The 18,444-nt window shown below is 37.1% G+C and overlaps 1 protein-coding gene across 9 annotated transcripts; it reads left to right on the top strand.

Moving 5' to 3' along the window:
- The first annotated feature begins 1,197 nt into the window (after positions 1–1,197).
- Positions 1,198–18,165, top strand: RNPC3 (RNA binding region (RNP1, RRM) containing 3). 9 transcript variants are annotated; one of them, XR_010884852.1, is made up of 16 exons: positions 1,198–1,467; positions 1,924–1,971; positions 3,102–3,220; positions 4,376–4,456; positions 5,209–5,320; positions 5,808–5,876; positions 7,439–7,584; positions 8,529–8,654; positions 9,523–9,659; positions 10,570–10,731; positions 10,923–11,017; positions 11,111–11,169; positions 11,727–11,859; positions 12,969–13,041; positions 16,633–16,708; positions 17,207–18,165. XR_010884852.1 is itself a non-coding variant. In XM_013961287.2 (15 exons), the coding sequence occupies exons 1-14, from the start codon at positions 1,198–1,200 to the stop codon at positions 13,026–13,028; spliced, it is 1,617 nt and encodes a 538-aa protein (XP_013816741.2). In that variant the 3' UTR covers positions 13,029–13,041; positions 16,633–16,859. The 9 variants fall into 9 exon arrangements, 3 of the variants coding, with proteins under 3 accessions (XP_013816741.2, XP_067156927.1, XP_067156928.1); XR_010884850.1 differs by having other exon boundaries at positions 17,202–18,165; XR_010884853.1 differs by having other exon boundaries at positions 17,199–18,165.
- Positions 18,166–18,444: the final 279 nt, after the last annotated feature.

The following is an 18,444-nucleotide window of genomic DNA, read 5'->3' as shown; positions in this document are numbered from 1 at the left end:
TCAATACCCTGCTGTTCAGCTCAAGGCGTAGGAGGAACCACAGAATCACAGAACTGTTGAGGCTGGAAGGGACCTCTGGCGATCTAGTCCAACCCCCTGCTCAAGCAGGTCCCCTGAAGCACATTGCCCAGGACCCTGTCCAGACGGCTGTTGAAGATCTCCAAGGACGGAAAAGAACAGACTCTTCAGCTCAAGGCTAATGATCATGACGTTTTGAAAGCAATACTTCTTTGAATTTAGTCTTAAGACAAACCCTGGAAGGGAGCGAAAGAGAGCAAGGGTCATTGTACATATCTCCCTTTGGCACAATATTTCAGATTTGATGAAGGTAGATTTTATATAACATCAGCTAGAGTCAGTAAATTCCTGGAGCAGAGGTAAATCATGGCAAATGTCCCCCACGCAGACAAGGCTTTCTGAACAGAGTTGACTGAGGCGAACGCCTGACCAGCTCATCCAGGTCACATCAGACAGGCGGCTTATTTCAGGTACCCAGGGGTAACCCCAGGCCAAGGCAGCTAGCTCAGGCCTCACCGTGGGCCTGACAACGGCTCCCTGGCCCAGGCCTGTGCCATGCGTGGCGACACCGGGGCTGGTGTGCGCTGCCGCAGCAGCCCGGCCTCATTGTGCCAGCGCTGGTGCTGGCAACAAGGCGGCTGCAGGTGGCCAGGGCCTTCAAGCACGGCTCCTCGGGCAGCTCCATGCAAGACGTGACGTGTCCCCAGGCCGTCTGGGTGAGTGCTCATGGCAGCTCCAGCAGCAGCAGGACCGAGGGGGCGGGTAGCCCCCACCGGCCTCAGAGGGTGGCTCAGGCTGCCGCTCCAGCAGCCTGTCAGCACGTGGACTACAGAAACCTGCCACAGCAGAGCCGTGGCTTACCACGGCGCCCGTCCTCCGCCCCTTGGCTGCTGGCTGACCCCCAGCACGGCGGCAGTGCTGCCTGGGGCAGCGGGTCTCGAACCCGCGATCCCGCCGCGCCCTCAGCGGCCCGGGGGCTGCGGCCGCGCGCGTCGCCCGCCACGCGCCCTCCTCCGCCCAGCCACTAGGTGGCAGCAGCCCGGCGCCGCGCGCCGCCAGTCTCGCGAGAGCCGAGGCCGAAGCCGACGCTTCCGCTCTCCGCAGCCCTCGCGGCGTCTGCGGGGGCCGCTCGCGCTTCCGGGTCCGCGCGGCGGCTGGCGCCGGCCCCCGCGCGCGGCGATGGCGGCGCCGGGCTCCGAGGAGGCGCGGGCCGGCGGGGCCCTGGGGGCGGCCGGCGGCCCCGGCCCCGGCCCCTGCCCCGGCGCTCACCCCGGCCCCGCGCCGCAGCCCGGCCCCGGCCCCGCGCCTCACCCCGGCGTGGCGCGGCGGCGCGGGCGGACGCTGCTGGTGCGGCACCTGCCCGCCGAGCTGGCGGCGGCGGAGAAGGAGGATCTGCTGAAGCACTTCGGCGCGGTGGCCGTGCGCGTCCTGTCAGACCACGGGCGGCTGGTGAGGGGCGGCGGCGCCGGGCGCTGCTGGCTGCGGGCCCATGTCCTGTTGTAAGGGATTAGGGGAAGAGCCCTTAGGGAAGTGTGTGAGGGGGGTGTTTTTAGGAGGATTAATCATCCTTATCGGTGTCTGCTTGCTTTCGGTTTAAGATGGTTTTAGCTCACGAGGAGAAAAACAAACAAACAAACTCTTTTCGCATATTCCTCAAACTGCTGACTTCCTGTCTTGATTTTTGATTGCAGGCGGCTCTTGTCCTAAATTCTTAGGAGAAACACTCCCTACTCCCTCACCTTTGCCGCACACGTGAATTTAGATGACTAGTAGCTGGAAGCTTTCAAACGTCTAAATCTGAATTTACAAATTACTCTCCGGATATAATTTGCATGCAATTTATTTTCTCTCTATCTATATATATATATGAGCTCAGTATGACGAAAAGGCTTTTTTGTTTTTTAGAAACATACTGCTTTTGCTACGTTCCCCAGCGAAAATGCAGCTGCAAAGGTTTGTATCAAGTTTGTTATTAAATGTTTTAGCAAAGGACTTTCCTGAACTGCCAGTTCTGCTCTAAAATGTTTTCCACATCATCTACTACTGAGTGTCAGGGGAAAAAAGGTTCAGAAAAGTATTATGGTCCCATCTCAGTAGGTGCATGACGGATTTATTAAAACAAATACTTCTATAGCAGCATAAAAAACATAGGTTGGGTGGGACTTCTGGAAGTCATCTGATCTAACCTGTCACTCAAAACAAGGCCAACTTAGATGAGGTTGCTCAAGGTCTTGTCTAAGGGGGTGTGTACTTATTTGTATAAAAACTGGCTTGATATACCAAACATAATTTGTCTCCCACGTAATCATATATATGCTATAAAATTGAGGTGTAGTGATGTACACAGTTCAAGACTGCCTCGCATGTCAAATGTTAATAAGAACAAGAAAAGTATCATGTTAATGGGACACACTTAGACCTGCAAGAAAGGTAATATTAATACCTATTTTTTAAATATCACTCTTGTAAAAAGCCTGTGTCCTGAATTCTACTCTTATGCTCTGAGTTTTTTTAGGCCATGCTGTAGAATAGTGTTCAAAGAAATTACAAAGAATGTATGAGGTGAACAGTGGTGAATTTAGGTTGCTTCGTGTCAGTCATCAGCAGCCTATCCTGATTTCCAGGACAGGTGTTCCATCTTGCAGAAAGCTAGATCTTCCTAGGGCCGCATTTTAGAAGTCTTGATTTTAAGGTTCCCAAATATTATTGTTAGACTTCAGCATGTTGTAGTTCATGAGAAGGAGGTTTGTTACTTGAAATCATAGAGATTTACTAGACTATTAAATAAAAATCATAGTTAAGGCTGCAGTCTTGCAACTGTGTTCAGGTGATATAATTCTTTGCAACTATTCTAGCTATGCAATATCATCTTTTTCTTTTTTGCTGGCAGGAAGGAGGCTGCCAAAAGCAGGGCCACAAAGGCAGGGACTGGGCAGCATTACCTCTGTAATGGCACAGATTTAGCTTAAAGCAGTTGAGGCTGCAGCCTATTTGAAGCAAAGAAGAAACAGTTGCTCTTTGAAATATATTCTGATGTTTTCCCTCTTCTTTTTCTCTCCTTCCTCTATCATGATTATTTGAAGGCCTTGTCAAGACTGCATCAGCTGAAACTTTTAGGTCACACTTTAGTTGTTGAATTTGCGAAGGAGCAAGATAGCATACAGGCACTTAGCCAGCCTTCACTCTCAGAGAAGAGTAAAAGGTATGTGGGTAATAATTTAGTTTCCGTGTTTGTGGTCAAGGAAAGGAAATTCTTTATTCATAATGCTTTCATAGTACAATTAAGTCAAAGGATAAGCCAGATAATGCTTTTAAACAGTTAACAGGCAGGTTCAGATCTATAGATAAGTGACTACATTCCTCCTATTAGTGTTTTTGATTAAATATCATCATGAAATAATATCCATCCTTATTCCAATAGATTAGTACCTTTAATCAGCAGATGGTCCTGTTTGTTTTCATTTACAGAGCAAGACTCCAGCCTGTGTAGGTTATGCAGGTTCCCTATGTTTAAAGAGCCTCTCTGACTTTTCTGTGTCAGGATTATGATTTCCTTATGCTATTAAGCAATGCATGCAGTGCTTTTCTGATGTCTTTTACATATCTAGTCAAGAGTTAGGCAGAACTGGCACCTGATAGCATGATTGTACAGGACTACACTGCTACAGCCATTGGCTTCTAAGCTGGTGCTGGTTAGCATGTATCTATCTTGAACGAGCACAAGCAGAACAAACGCACAGCTGTCTGGGCCTCTTGTTAAATATTAAAAATATATAATATTTTAAAAAGTATATTTGACAATGAACCCTCTTTTCAAGATTTAAGTTTTCCTAATATTGTTTCAAATGCTAATGTTTGACCAAGAACTGTGACAGTTTGGATTTCAGATTTCTGTCAAGTACTTCATTAAAAAATAAATTGCATAGTTATTCTTTCAGGGTTACCTATGTAATATATAACAATGTGATAAAAAAATATGCAGTTGTGCTTAAATGAACTACAGAGGTTTTAAAAAGTTGATTTGTACTTATTCAGAGAGAGTGGAATAAATGGTAATTTAGTACCTTTGATCTCATACAGTCTCTGATTAGTGAGTAACATGAAATAATTTTGCTGCTTCTCCTGTGAGTAGATTTATGTGAAAAGTGTTTAAGTAAAGGGAGACACTTAACGCTGCATAAATGTTTTTTTACATTGACCTTAAAAGTCTATTATAATTGAGTTGTAGTGTCATTACCAAAACTTGTTACAAATTTATATTTTTTAATTTTGAACATATGAAGTAAAACATATTTCGTACATTATGTGAGGCATTTAAATTTTGCCCTGTTTTAACTAATACTAGACTATCTTTCAGCTCAGAGGAGCCAGTGAAAGAAGAAGAGAAGAAAGAATCAAGCTGTCTTAAAATAGACAATGGAATTGCTCCCAGCCATGGGTTAGTATTTCTTTTCTTGCATAGCGATTTTATTCTGCTAGTTTATTTCAAAACAACTGTTCTGTACTGTTGAACAAGAGAGAATGTAGTAGTTTTGTTCTACAGTATGTTGCTATTCTACATGCATAGGTATAGGAATTGTTGTATAGATGAAATTCATAGTTCATCAAGTTTAGACCCTATAGTTAAGTAGTAACATGTGCTTTGAGACATGAAGCTGTGGACTGTGTAATAGCCTTCCAGTACAATTTGCTGCTATTTCAGGAAGAGTTTGAGGGCTGCGTGGGTTGTCGGAGTGTTAAGAGCAGATTACTCTTGTTTTTTCAGTGGCTTCTTGTTCCTTGTTTCCCTGTTTGCATTGTTGCATATGTGAAGAATAAATTTATTTTGGGGCATATAGCATAAATCCAGCATTTTGTGAGAGTGCTGGGTTTATGGTGTCTGTGCAGCATGGCTGTGCTGTAGGTTGTTTCCTGTGTGCTTTAGGCTTCCTGCGTATGTTAGTACTTTCATTTTGCCCAAGCCCAGTAATTCTGTCACGTATAAGGGATTGATTGCCCCCTAACGTAGAAGAGACAACGTGAGTAGCCCAGTCAGCTAAAATTGTACTCATCACTATTCTAGAGGAAATGGTGGTATTTCAGTGATATTTCAGATGTAATGAATTGTTAAACCTCTAATATTCATTAATTTTTACCAGTTATTATATGATAGTGGAGCTAAGATTCCTTGTCTTTAATCTTTTTCCTCAGCCTCACCTTTCCCATCAATTCTTGCCTCAAATATTTGTATCCACCACCTTCAAGTACAATTCTAGCAAATATAGCAAATGCCTTGGCAAGCGTGCCCAAATTCTATGTACAGGTAAGTAAAAGCATCAGAAAAGGAAAGTATAAAAATAAAAATGTCTCCTTTCTCCCCATTTTTAATATTTACTATGACACAAATTATTTCTGTGCATAATTAAGTTAGCTTTTCTATGATAATGCTAACCAATGTTAATTCTTTACTATGTTGAGATAAGACTCCACTGACCAGAAGTAACTGTTACTTCACTGGCACTGAGGACTTGACTGGATAAAATCTTAATTAGTTTTGACTTGGGTATTTCTGTGATTTAGTTGTGAGAAGGCCTTTTATGTACTTTTTGCTTAGCCTTTTTCAGATGTCGCTTGTATTTACTGGTAGCGTTGGCTTACAAGTTTAGGTTTTCACATTGGTTTAAAGCAACATAGTTGTGTCCTCTTTAAAAGTATGTTGATTTACACTTGCTAAAAGTTATCAGCCATGATAGCTGGCAAGTAACTTATCTTTTTCTAAGGGAAGTAATACTTAACTTGAATCATTTCAGGTACTTCATCTGATGAATAAAATGAATCTTCCTCCACCTTTTGGACCAATTACTGCTCGCCCTCCCATGGTAACTTTTTAAAATCTTTTTTACAGTAGTTGAAATACACATTCACAATTCAAAATGTAAGCAATGCGATAGAAGATCTAAGTTCAAAACTGTAAAAGTTGAAGAAATGTATAGAAGATAGCAGGTACTGCTAATTTTTATTGGATAAGATGTGCATGTTAATCTTCTAAAGAAATCTTTTTAGTTGTACTTAAAACAAAGAAATACCCCTCTCCGACAGTAGAACTGGATATTTCGAAGTGTTGAGTATAAAAAAGGGAGGTTGTGGAAGCGTTTACAGCATCATACAGGAGATATGATAGAATACTACTAGCCTGTTGCCTTATGGAGGCGTGTAAAGTTCTTTGATCTGTGTGTTTCTTGGGAGTTCTAATAAGATTCAGACTGTTAATGAGATTATGCAGAACTTTTGGATTTAATTTGCTCCATCTCCAGGATTTTTTTTTTTTTTTTTTTTGAAGGGGGCAGGTGTAAGTGAGAATTGGCAGAGGTTTAGGAGGAGCTATTTCTGTAGCAGTCTGAAGGGATCTTGAAATATCAACTCCCTGGCTCAGTTCTCCATTATCCCTGAGCGAGTAGTTTAACTGATTGCAAGGGGAAAATAGAGCAAGAAAGGACGTACTGTAGTTATCACTGTTGCTGGAACTGGTTGTAGGAAATGCTTGAAGGAAATCTGTGCTCCATTACACTTTGTGATTGCCCTAACAAAATGCCTGCTTCTAATGACAAAGGTTTGTGAAGTAGCTGGTAAAGAAAGCTATAAAATAGATTCATCAAAGTAGTGAATTCACACTGATTTTCTGGGAATCATTTTGTTCTTTGCCTATTATTGGACTAGGTTAAAGCTGTGAATGTAATGTTCATACAGAAATGAGTAATAAGATGAGAAGCCAGTCCTTAAAAATCCTAGAGCAGTTTTTTTACAGGGCATAGATCATTGTCAGTGCCTAAAGACATCAGTGCTTTATGAAATTGATGGTACATGCAAGTAACTGTTATGTATAGTAATTGTTGATTGTTGGTAGCAGGGTTGGAGGTTATTTTGTAGATAGGGAATTTCTTATAATATTTGGTTTTTGTAATCTAAAAGAAAATCCTCACTCCTTTTTTACAGAGATAGAAATGACATAACTTTGATAGGTGACAGAAGGTTCAGTGTAGAAACTGAGATGGTTTGGGAGCTTTGGGCTCCTTCCATGTGTTTTCACCCTACTTCTCTCAGGAAATGAATGTAAAAAGAAAAACCCAGGTTGCTACTATTTTTATGTTTTAACTCCTTAAATTAAAAGAGTAACTCCTTAAATTAAAAGAGTAACTCCTTAAATTAAAAGAGTAAAAACATTCACTGTAACACTTCAGAAAGCAGCAAATACTTTTTTTTTTAAGTGGAAAGTTCTCATTAGCAATTTATCAGCACAGCAGATACAACCCTATGAATGTGTTTTAAAAAGCTGCTGCTTGCAGTCTTCTGACTTGTTACTTTCACTGTTTTTATTATGCAAGATATGCAGTAGTCTCAAAAAAAAAAAAAAAGTGACTTTCTTTTTCCTCCTTATAACTAGTATGAAGAGTATTTACCAGTGCCTGTGCCACCTCCCCCAATCCCACCTCTGCCTCCTGAAGAGCCACCTTTGCCCGAAGAGGAAGAAGAGCAACTATCTAGTGGAGAAGAATCAGAATATGAAAGTGATAGTGAGGAAAAAGAGAGGTGCATAATTTTGTTGTTTGGAAGCTGTTGGACTCTTTTAAGATGGTATTTTCATTCTTACGGCTTCTCATTTTGCCAATGGTGGAATCTCTTGACGTTTCCAGTGTATAGATAGTCTCTCCAGACTCTTACAGAAGCTTTAGGGTGGCTTAAAAATGTACAAAGACAATGCTGTTTTGGACCTCAGTGAGAGGAGGAAAATGACCAGGTGGCACACAAATTACCATTTGTGTCTGTGTTTGCAAAAAGAACAAAAGCTCAGTACTGCTTGAGTAGTTAGCTTGTGACTTTCAAGCTGAATGATATGTGCATGCTGACTCCTAAAATGTTCTTTCTACATCAATGTATAGTGTGAAGTAATAAGAATGGGAGGTTGTGTCTGCTGAGGATTCACCAACAATTTTGGGATACTATATGTACTGAATTACATCATAGCTGGTTTCCCAGCTTTAAACTGGTACTAGATAAAGAAATAATTTTCTGTATCTGATATTTAAACTGGAATGAAAAGTAAATAGGACAATCTCTATGCTATATTCAGAAAAATGCGTGCTTTTGGAAAAACATGGGAAAAATTCCTGCGGAGTGGAAGTGGTATTAAAAACTTGATTCAGCCTGATACTTCTTAACATTTCTTTAGCTTCAGTGTCCTGATTTTAGGTACCTAGTTGGGGAAAGAAAAGACATCACTGAACTCATTACAATTTTGATCTATTGCTTAAGTAATGCTCCTTTGCTCTATATCAAATTGATGTGTGATGTAATTTATTAGTGTAATTTAGGTCTTAATGCAGCTTAATATATAATTTATATTCTGAAAAGTTGTATTTCAAAGTTTTTAAGAAAGGCAGAAAGGTTATATTTACAAGTGAGCATTCTTAAATAAGCTGCAAACTCACTTTGGTACTTTCTTTTATTTGTTTTAATTGTTGTGTCCAAAATAGAATGACCAAGTTGATGGAATTAGCAACCCTTCAGCCTAAAAGACCAATAAACACGAAGAGACGTGGTGTTAGAAAAAAACAAAGAATTAAAGACTTACTGAATGCTCCTGTGTGTACTCCCCACAGGTTTGTATTATTTGTATGGTGCTTTCACAGAAGATTATTCCTTTTACTAAATGACTTTCACTGTCTGATGCTTGTTTTGGTGTTGCTATTTTAATACAAACCTCTTCACTGGTACCTACCTTTTGTAGCAGGATTGGTCTTCCTTTAGCCACGTGATTGGTTTTTACTCATTTCTCAGAAGGTCCAAATTTTCGTGTAATTCAATATCAAGTCTGCTTAACAGCCTTAATCTGTAGTCTGCTCTCTCTCTTTTTTTTCCCTATCAAACTAATAAAAATCCCTTTTTCGTTAAGAAAAAAATCATATCGCCCTGACAAAGCAGGAATCTGCATTTGTTGTTTGAAGTAGTTCTTTTAAAAATATGGAGATAGAGGAAGAATAAAAGTTGGTTTGGTTTAAATCTTTTTGGTTTTTGGAACAGCTATATTATGGCACAATAGACACCAGTATAATATTTCTGTCTAGTGATGATTGATTGTGAATGCATTTTTATAAATAGCTGTCCTTTTTCCTCTAAGTGATTTGGTATATTTTTTGCAAAAAATTGTGTATTTATACTATATGAAAGCAGCAGCAAGGCCAGTTATTTTTGGCTTATTTAAGTTACTGATGGAAAGCTTTTCATAAGTGCCTGTGATGTGGTATGTATTTCTTGTTTTTTGTGCTTGCTGCCAGGCAAACCTAATGTATTTACACTGTTTTAAATGTGATGTAATAAAGTTGAAATTGATTAGGAAATAGAAAACTTGTGTTTGGTAAATAACAGCATAAAATCTAACTGGAAGAAATGCTTATCTTTTATTCAACTATGTATTTGTCAGTGACTGAAACTATTTAAGTTGGATTAACATGTTGTTGTTTTAAACAGTAATTTGCACCCTACACTGTCACCTTCAGATGTTTTTGAGCAGCCTCAACATGTAGGTCATAAAAAAATTGAGTTTCATATTACTACTGACATCCCAGCTGTTCTTCAGATAAACTCGGAAGGAGAAGAAAAAAATGGTGAGGAGTTTGTACTTCAGATGTATTTAATATTAACTTCATGTGATTTCAGATTTCAGCGTGCAAAAGTCTGCTAAAATTTAACCCAGGGAATCTTTTTTTTAATTTATTTTTTTTGTACTGGCGATTTCACAAATAATGTTTGTGTTTTTTTTTTTTTTTTTTTTTAAGAACACCAACTTGCATCTTGTCTGCCTTTGTTGCTTTTCCTATGTTAAAGCACGGAACTCTGTGCTTTAGTACAGTAAGGAATATAGAGGGTTTTAAAGTCTCTTTTTCGCCTGTGAGCTCTCTGCTTTTACAGTGAATTGCACATTTTTTTTAAACTTTAGGTTGTTTTTAGTAAATGTGTCACAAGTTCATTCTCAGTCTTACACGGTGTAATTGAATGTATCAGGGTAACTTTAGAGTCTCCTTTTCCAGCTCCTAGAAGGCAGCCTTCAAGTGATCGCTAGCTCCCTTTCCGTAATGCGCTGATAATCACTTTGCTATATAAATATTGGGCAGTAGTAGCAATGAGGCATGGCAGTTTCTTATAGCATTAGGGTCAGTCCTGTGTTTCTCAGTATTTTAGAGTAATATGCAATTTCTTTGAAAATATTAAAAACTAAATAAATTAGTGAAATGTATACATCTTTGAACAATAAGACTAGTTTTATTTTAGCTGGCATGTGCCATGGCTTTTATCTGTAGTAAAGTTGATTTTGTAGAACTGTATAGAGCAGATGTGTTTATCAAGCCAGGGATGAAGATGGATTTTCTTAGGGGTGTATTCAAATTCATTTAGAATGCCTGCTATATTCAAATGCTACTTCTGATTTTGAAAGGTGTATATTTTTTAACTTGCAGTCGATCCTCTTGTAAATAAATGTACAAACCACTATATATATATAATGTATTCAAATTTTAGATCTTTATGCAGCCACAGAAGAAATCAATAATGCAGGATTTGGAAAGATTTTCCCAGCTCCTACCTCAAATGATAAAATGGAAATGGAAGAGGAGAATGATGAAATACCATCGGAATTTATTTCTAGAAGGGAACTAGAAAAAAACAGACTTTCTAGAGAAGGTATAACTTTGAGAATAAATCCTCTATTAATAGCTCTTTGCTTTTTGTACTAGGTTTAAGTAGTATTTCTTTTTTAATTTATCAGATATATTAAAATTTAGTTATTTTATAATGATAAAAAGTAAAAAAAAAATCTTTAAATGAGTTGAAACATTTAGATTGTCTATTTTTCTGTCTTTGTTTTGTTCAAGAAATGGAAAAATTTTCAGTTTTCAAAAACTATGAGCCAGGTGATCCAAATTGCAGGATATATGTGAAGAATTTAGCTAAACAAGTTCAAGAAAAGGTAGGTAAATAAGCAAATTAAGTATTTATCAAAAAGGTTTTTTTTTTTTTTTTTTTAATCAACTTTCCTCTTATACCTGCCCTTTAATTCCAGGATCTCAAGTTCATTTTTGGAAGATATGTTGACTTTCAGTCAGAAATGGAACGAAATATGTAAGCTGCTTTGATGCTTGGTAAAATTAAAGCTTTGTATTAATTTCTACAGCTATGGCGAAAACTTTGATTAAAGATCAGTCATCTTTTCTTTTTTCTCTCTACTTCAGCACTTTTAAGGGGGAAAATGCTTCTCATCTGCAAATCTTTCTTTATCAGAAGTACAAAAGTAGAATTATTTTTTTGAACAGAGTTCAAAGACCCAAATATTATGCCTTCATATTTTTGCCACTGAATTAACTGTTTTGTTGGTGAGCGATGCAGAATGTACACAGTGAAGATCATTGTGTGTATCTGATCATTTTGCATATGTTGTGTTTATTGTAGTTGTACATCAGCTTGCCATCCTGCCATCTAATGTCAGTTTTTACTAAATAGCTTCCAAATTTTTTTTCCCCTGCAAATATTAATGGTCTCAATGACATAATACCTGAATGTAGGCACTCCTTCTATTTCTACTATTCCCCCAACTGGTAGCATGAGAATTATTTATACTATGAGATATGAAAGTGTAGTTAAAAACACAAGTAATTCCTTATTCTCAAATTTGTTTCTAGGTTTGATATACGTTTGATGAAAGAAGGCCGTATGAAGGGACAGGCTTTCATTGGATTACCTAATGAAAAAGCAGCTGCTAAAGCTTTAAAAGAAGCAAATGGATATGTGTTATTTGAAAAACCCATGGTGGTTGTATCTTTTATGAAAGATTTGTATTATATTCTTTTTTAATTTATTCGTGAGTCTCTAGCCTGTAATGTAGGGTTCTACTTTATTAGAAGTCTATAGAAAGAAAAGATGTATTTTAAGAACACCAGGCGGTATAGCACAGCATACTATTGTTAATTTTATGATAACTGAAAAATATATAGAGGCACTACCCCTTCTGAAATAGAAAAGTTAATGTGTTTTATTTAAGACGTAATAAAATTGACACTTCTGTTGTTAGCTCTTTGATCCTGCAGACATCCTAAACATAATTTAGCTTGTATAACTACTCTCTTTAAATTGAGTAGGCTCTTCAACTTGGTTAAACCTGTGTTTGCAGAATTAGGAACTGAAGTATATTTTTAACACAAAATGCAAACTCCTTTTGTCAAGGATTTGCATTCAGAAAACATATACTTACATTGTATATACATTAATAGGAACAAAAAATCAGAGATACTTATAAGAAGTATTCCTGTCAGCGGTTCATCTTTAGACTGCTTCTCCAGCTAGAACTATCCATGTGTTTCTGGGCCTGTGTAACATGTTGAGATTTTTATACTTTTTATTTGGATTTCCTTTGCCATGTTGTTTGTGTGCTTTAAATCTTTCCCTGTCCTCTTCTTTCTTAGTTTTCACTTAACTGTTTCCTAGGTTTTCTCCTTTTCTTTGGACTCTTGTTCCAATGACCTCTGTTTCTTTTAAAATCTTTTCCTCCTTCTTACCTTCTGAGATATCAGAAGTTTTGGAATTAACGTACAGGGATGGAGGTCTGTAAATATCAAATGTTTATCCTGCTCTAGTTACTCTGTTTGCAGCTCCCCTTCCCAGTTTATCTACCTTATTTGCTTAGTAATCTATACTCTTGAACAGGTTCTCTTAAAAATTTTTAAATTACCCATCAGTGAGGTCCTAGTCTTTGACTAATAGGCACAGCTGTAATCATATTTAATGCTGTAGTATAATTGACTCTCAGAAAAATGAAGGACACATTTTAAACTACCTATCCTTTACTGGAATAATACTACTTTTCTTCTTCTTTATTAATTTCTCTTTGTTATCACTGCCACCTGTAGTCCTTAACAGAATCTCAGCAATTTGCTCGTTCAGCTAGACCAAAACAGGATTCCAATGAAGGGAAAAGGAAAAAGTAGAACACTGCAAAAGGTAAGGATTCCCTGCCTAAAAACAAAAAGTGAGAGAGAGAGGCTGTTTTTTTTTTTTAATTTATTACTATTTTTTAAATAGCTGCTTAAGCGTTTGTCTTCTATCAGAAAACCAGGCTGCAAGTTACATAGACAGTAGGAGTTTAAAGTTAAGTTCCTTTCTCTAGAAACCTGGAGACTGCTGTTTCTCCAATCCTCAGGTCATAGGGTTGTTTGTCAGTTTTTCTAATCTTTAAACTAGGGGGTGGGGAGTTGGGAAAAATAACTTTGAAGAATCTGAACACTTCTAGTAACCTTCAGGGGTTTTGGCTTTGAAAAGAGTTGTTTTCAACACGCTTTTCCCCCCACATTGTAATGTGACCCTGAAGAACTGCTTCCAGTTATAAATTTACTTCCATTAGCTCTGTAAAGGACCTTTGATAACTTTGAATCAGCTTTGTGCTGTTGCAGCATCCTTTAAGTTTGTTTGATTTAGGAAAGGGTACTACGTCAGAAATTTTTGCTTAATATTATATTAATTGAGACTTCCTTTTTGTGATGCAATGCACAGATGCTGATTTTTGGTCTGTCTACAATGCTGACAAAGTAACTTTTAGCAGAAAGCAATCATGATTTGACTTTATTTCCCATTATATATATGGCTTTGCTTCACTGCTGCTTTACTTGAAGTATTTGAGTTGCCCTAGAGTAACTCGAGCAAAATCAGCTCTAATTAAAGTGTAAGGAGTTTCATGACCCCAAAACATTTGAGTAGTGAATTGCCTTAAACTAGCACATAAAATAACTGATAGAAGATTTAGAAGTCCTTAGTTCTCAGCCTCCACCCATTGATAGATCAGCTAGCTCAATCAAATTTAAAATGCCATTTAACTCACTACAGATTTCAGTTGGGCATCACTGTACTTATCCCTCCATCTAAGACTGAATGAACTCAAACCTTAGACTGAGAGCTTTTGAAACATTCTACTTGTTCCATCATGTTTTTTGATCTGGATATTTTGATCATTTATTTTGGAGAAAAACCCAAAAGCTTGAAATTAAGGATATAAGTGACTGTTTCTGACTTGGAAAACTGTTTTGAGACTCCCAATATTGTTATTGCCAGGGTAATATTTCTATTAATAACAAAGTTATTTTAATTGTAATCATAGGTTTCTGGTTCTGTCAGTTGTCTGTGAATTTTTGGTCAGATTCCATTTGAGCCTATGTTTCACTCATTTCTGAGATGCTATGCAGTCTTACCAGCTCATATTTTGAGTTATTGATTTCTGCTTTGCAAAATCAGTATCTTGTTTTATCAAATTGAAGACTTTTTTTTGCAGATATTCTTATGTTTTGGTTGTTGAAAAGAAACAAATCTTGGCTAAAGAGTACTATAATGAGAACAGGGGTTTAAATAAATGTTTTGGTTCTGTTTCTAACTTATTCCTTGATAGAAAAAAAAAAAAGAAAATGTATTAAGATTTACTTAAATGGAAAAGAAAACTTGCAGAAGTATTTGAGCTATTGGAAATCCTCACAAGGATCCTCACATGTCTTTCCAACTAACTTAATATATAATATCTGATTCTGACTTCACTAAACATGTTTTAAATAGTATTCAAATTACATAAACAGAAGCAACGAGATGTTGATTTGGTTAAGCATGTTGACGGTCAAGTCAGAAGTATATTTTTAGAATGAGCAGGCGTATTTACGCATTTAAAAGGTTACATGAAATAGCTCGCTGTCACTCGTTTAATATATCAAGGGCAAAACTTCTTCCTTACTTTGACCATTTATATGTAAAGATCACAGAATGCTCTTTAGATTAATACAGAATTCTGGGAATCCATGAGTTTTAATTAAAAGTTATTCCTTTCACTTGCCAACTAATGATGAAGCTGAACCCTATTTCTACCTGGATGTTTTTCCTGTTCCTGCTAAAATATCCTGGAAGATGCTAATTTGTGATGCAAAATTCTGTGATAGACATCCGAGTCTGTAAGGAAGAAGGGCGTCAGAGTCTCAAATTAAAAAAAGTAAATATAAATTAATTTATGCAAATATTTGGAGGGCTTTAAAATTGGTCTGTGTTCTTCATCTCACAATATGTTTAAAAAAAAGACTAAATTGACACAAGTTAAATTTTGATTATTCTTAAACAGGAAGAAGCTGTGTTTAATTCATGAACACTATTGCAAACATGATTTTCTCCTTTATATAGAAAATAATGCGTATGCTTTATAAAAAGTGCTATGTTACTCCTTTATGACTGAAATACCTTTTTCTTGATGGACCAGCAAACATTTAAGGTGATATTTGGGATGATTATTTTTTCTGTAGCTAAAATATTAGCTTTTGGGGTGAAGGGTTATGTAGAAGAAGCTGATGCTGAGAGGTCACCAGCTTCTTTGTAGGGAAGAAGTGACCTGACAGACTGCATTGAATGGAAACGTGATTGGGTTTTGGACCTGTTGGAAAAAGTGAGTCTGTAAAATGTGGAAGACTGAAGGAGAATCAATGAGACAGAAAATTCTGGTATTGTCTTAACAGTTCAAGTTATCAAAAGACACATTTACTTTTGAATATGGAGTTAGTTTTGGTGGACTCAGCCCTCATTAAATGTGATAAGGGGTCAAAACTGTATTTTAGTAAATGAGGCATTTTTGCTTATGATAGGTAGTATAAAGTTATGTGAATGTGATACTGAGAATAAAGTAAATTTAAACCACATTCTGCTGTTCTTCTTTAGAAACATTCCTGCGTAAATACTGCAGTAATACTGTCATGCAGAGTGTATCCTTTCTTGTTGTATCCTTTTTTGTGCAATGTTTCCCGTAGCACCCTACTTCTTAAGTTTTCTTTTAGAGTAGGTGTGGGGAGGAGTTTATGCATTTTAGAGCTCGAACTAATCTGGTAATTTTAAAAACAAAGGGCACTTCTTCAGGGGAAATAATTAATGAGTTGTCTCTATTACTTGAATAGACATAATGAAGTTTCCTAGTCTCAAAATGTGGCCTCCACATTCTTCCTCTAAGGCTGTAAACTTTAATTTGCGGTCAAATTGTGGAGCTGTGCTGATCTCACACTGAGAATTCCTTCTTGTTTTTCTTTAATAAAATATCTGTTGGTTAAAAAACATTGCAAAGCAGTCCATTAAATTATTACAGTCTTGAGCTGTATTTTAGAACATTTAATGATTACTGTTGTCCTGGTTTACGAGAAACGATCTGTAGTTGAAATACTTTGAACATTTCTTATTTTTTAGAATAGAGAACAGAAAATCTAAGTGTCTCACAATGAAGTAATAGACCTGGGAATGGAATTATTAATCATTGCTACTTTTTTGTTGTTTTATAGATTGTTTTCTGCATTGTTGTAGTGTTGTTGCCAGTGATTTATATATTTTTGGTGGATTTTGTATTACATTATTCTGTTTAATTCATTTTAATATACATTTGATACAGCCTGTTATATATTAAGTTAAAATTTTTCAGACATTTCGTGCTTTTCTAAATATTAAGCATCTTCCAATTTAGCTGTCAAAAGAAAGCACATACCCATATTTTCTGGTCATTCATACTTTTAACATGCATTTATGATGTTCCAGGTCCCTTTTGTGTTCCATCTCTTTCAAGTATTATCAAGCTGAGAGAAGAAGCAGTGATCATCAGGACTCTTGAACTGTGCGTAGTAGCATTTCTAAACTATTTAAGACAGAGTATAAATTTGCTCATCTAAAAGATTCCAGATGTCTTTAAACAGTCACAGGACTTATATGACAAGTGTATGCTAATTTGCTTGTAAAATCTCTAATAAATTATTCCTTTCTCTTCATTTTGCATTTTTTTTGTTGTGGGGTTTGGGAGTGGGAAGGGGAAGGAGGAATGCACCTTTATTTTTTGAAAAGTTAAGTAATCCGATTGTAATTAATTCAGGAACATGTTTGAGGTTATTCAGAATATATATTTGTAGGTATCAAGTGAATTCTTTCTTTCTGCCTTGAGTATAATGTTCAGCTGTTAGAGTTTCAGAGTAAAAAGATGAGAAAATCTGAGGATGATCTGATTTTACCATAAATCTCTTTTCTTGCCGTGGAAACCAAACAGAAGTGGTGCACTGGAATGAGGTTGACGGAACTGTACTGTGTAATTAGCCACTCTCTTTTTTCCTGAGGAGACCAGGAAACCTTCCTCTGACAATGTGTGAGGACTTCCGAAGAGTTTGATGCCCAGAAGAGAAAGGAAGAAGTGAAGGAAAAAACCCCTGACAAATCTAAGAGTTCTGTGGCCGTTTTATTATAAATAATGTGAAGGGTGTAAATAATGTGAAGGGTGTAAATAAAGCTAAGCTATGTGCTTGTTAGGGTTGCGTTATCAGACAGCAAGTAGAATATTCCCCCCACCCTCCATTAATCTGTCAAAGAAATGCTCTCAATCCATTTGAAAGAACCCTCTTTTTTAAAGGGCAGACGCAAACTTCCACTCCCTTAAACCAACTTCTTTCTTGTATACTCATTTATACTATTTTTTCCTTTTTCTTTGGAACATGTTTCAGTTTTCTCTTTGATATTTCAGGTGAAGTTACCACTTTTTTTAACAAGTCATATGGGGCTGCTTCCTGGATCCCGCAGAAGCAGCAGACAGACTTATTTCACAATCTGTTCCAACAACTACTGGCATATAGACACACCAACTTTAAATATGAACATGTCTTATTTAGTTAAACTTTTGAATATACTCATAGCATTATAATTTTGCAGGTACGGCTGACTCATGTAGATGATGTAATAATCAAGAATCTTGCTATAGTCCTGTAGTATGAATTGACTCCTTGATATAGCAAAGATCTTGCAACATCGGAAACTAGAATAGATTTTCTGTATATGACCTTGTGCGACTTGTCAGAATTTTCTTTGAAAGGCAGAGTCAGAAGGTTGTTCTAACACGCTTTTAATTCCAAACAGATTTGTGACAAGTTTAAATTGCAAAGTGGATTGCTTGATTCAAAAAAAATCAAAAAAACCAACAAATTTCTTCAGTATCTTCAGCAGGAGCTTGATTTGGAAGGTCTCCTCTCCTCTCCAGTCTTTTGGGTGTTTTTCCTCAAATCTTTCTTTTTGAATTTTAGGGACTTCACCCTATTACAGTGAAAAGAAATTTTGGTTTTGAGAAGATAAAAATAATGTTTGCGAAGTGGAGGTGGTGTCTTACTCAGAAACTAGCTAAATTATCCTTATGACACTAGTGACTTGGAAAATTCCCCAAGATATTTAACAGGTATTCCATAGTTTGCATGTGTTATAGCTTTCACATCTTTGAAAGTTGGCAGCTAAGAGGGCCTAATGTCAAATTGAGAATCACTTTTCTTTACTGTTTTCTAGGAAACTTTCAACTGTCCTAGTTTATTCCTAAAATGTATC

Source organism: Apteryx mantelli, chromosome 8, assembly GCF_036417845.1.
Source record: "Apteryx mantelli isolate bAptMan1 chromosome 8, bAptMan1.hap1, whole genome shotgun sequence".
Taxonomy (NCBI): Eukaryota; Metazoa; Chordata; class Aves; order Apterygiformes; family Apterygidae; genus Apteryx; species Apteryx mantelli.
The sequence above is the reverse complement of the archived record's forward strand: the minus strand, read 5'-3'. Positions and strand labels throughout refer to the sequence as shown.

Coding starts and splice junctions, on each gene's coding strand:
- RNPC3 (XM_013961287.2), top strand. CDS start 1,198: ATGGCGGCGCCGGGCTCCGAGGAGGCGCGGGCCGGCGGGGCCCTGGGG. Junction 1,468..1,923: donor TGTCAGACCACGGGCGGCTG/GTGAGGGGCGGC, acceptor TTTGTTTTTTAG/AAACATACTGCTTTTGCTAC. Junction 1,972..3,101: donor GCGAAAATGCAGCTGCAAAG/GTTTGTATCAAG, acceptor GATTATTTGAAG/GCCTTGTCAAGACTGCATCA.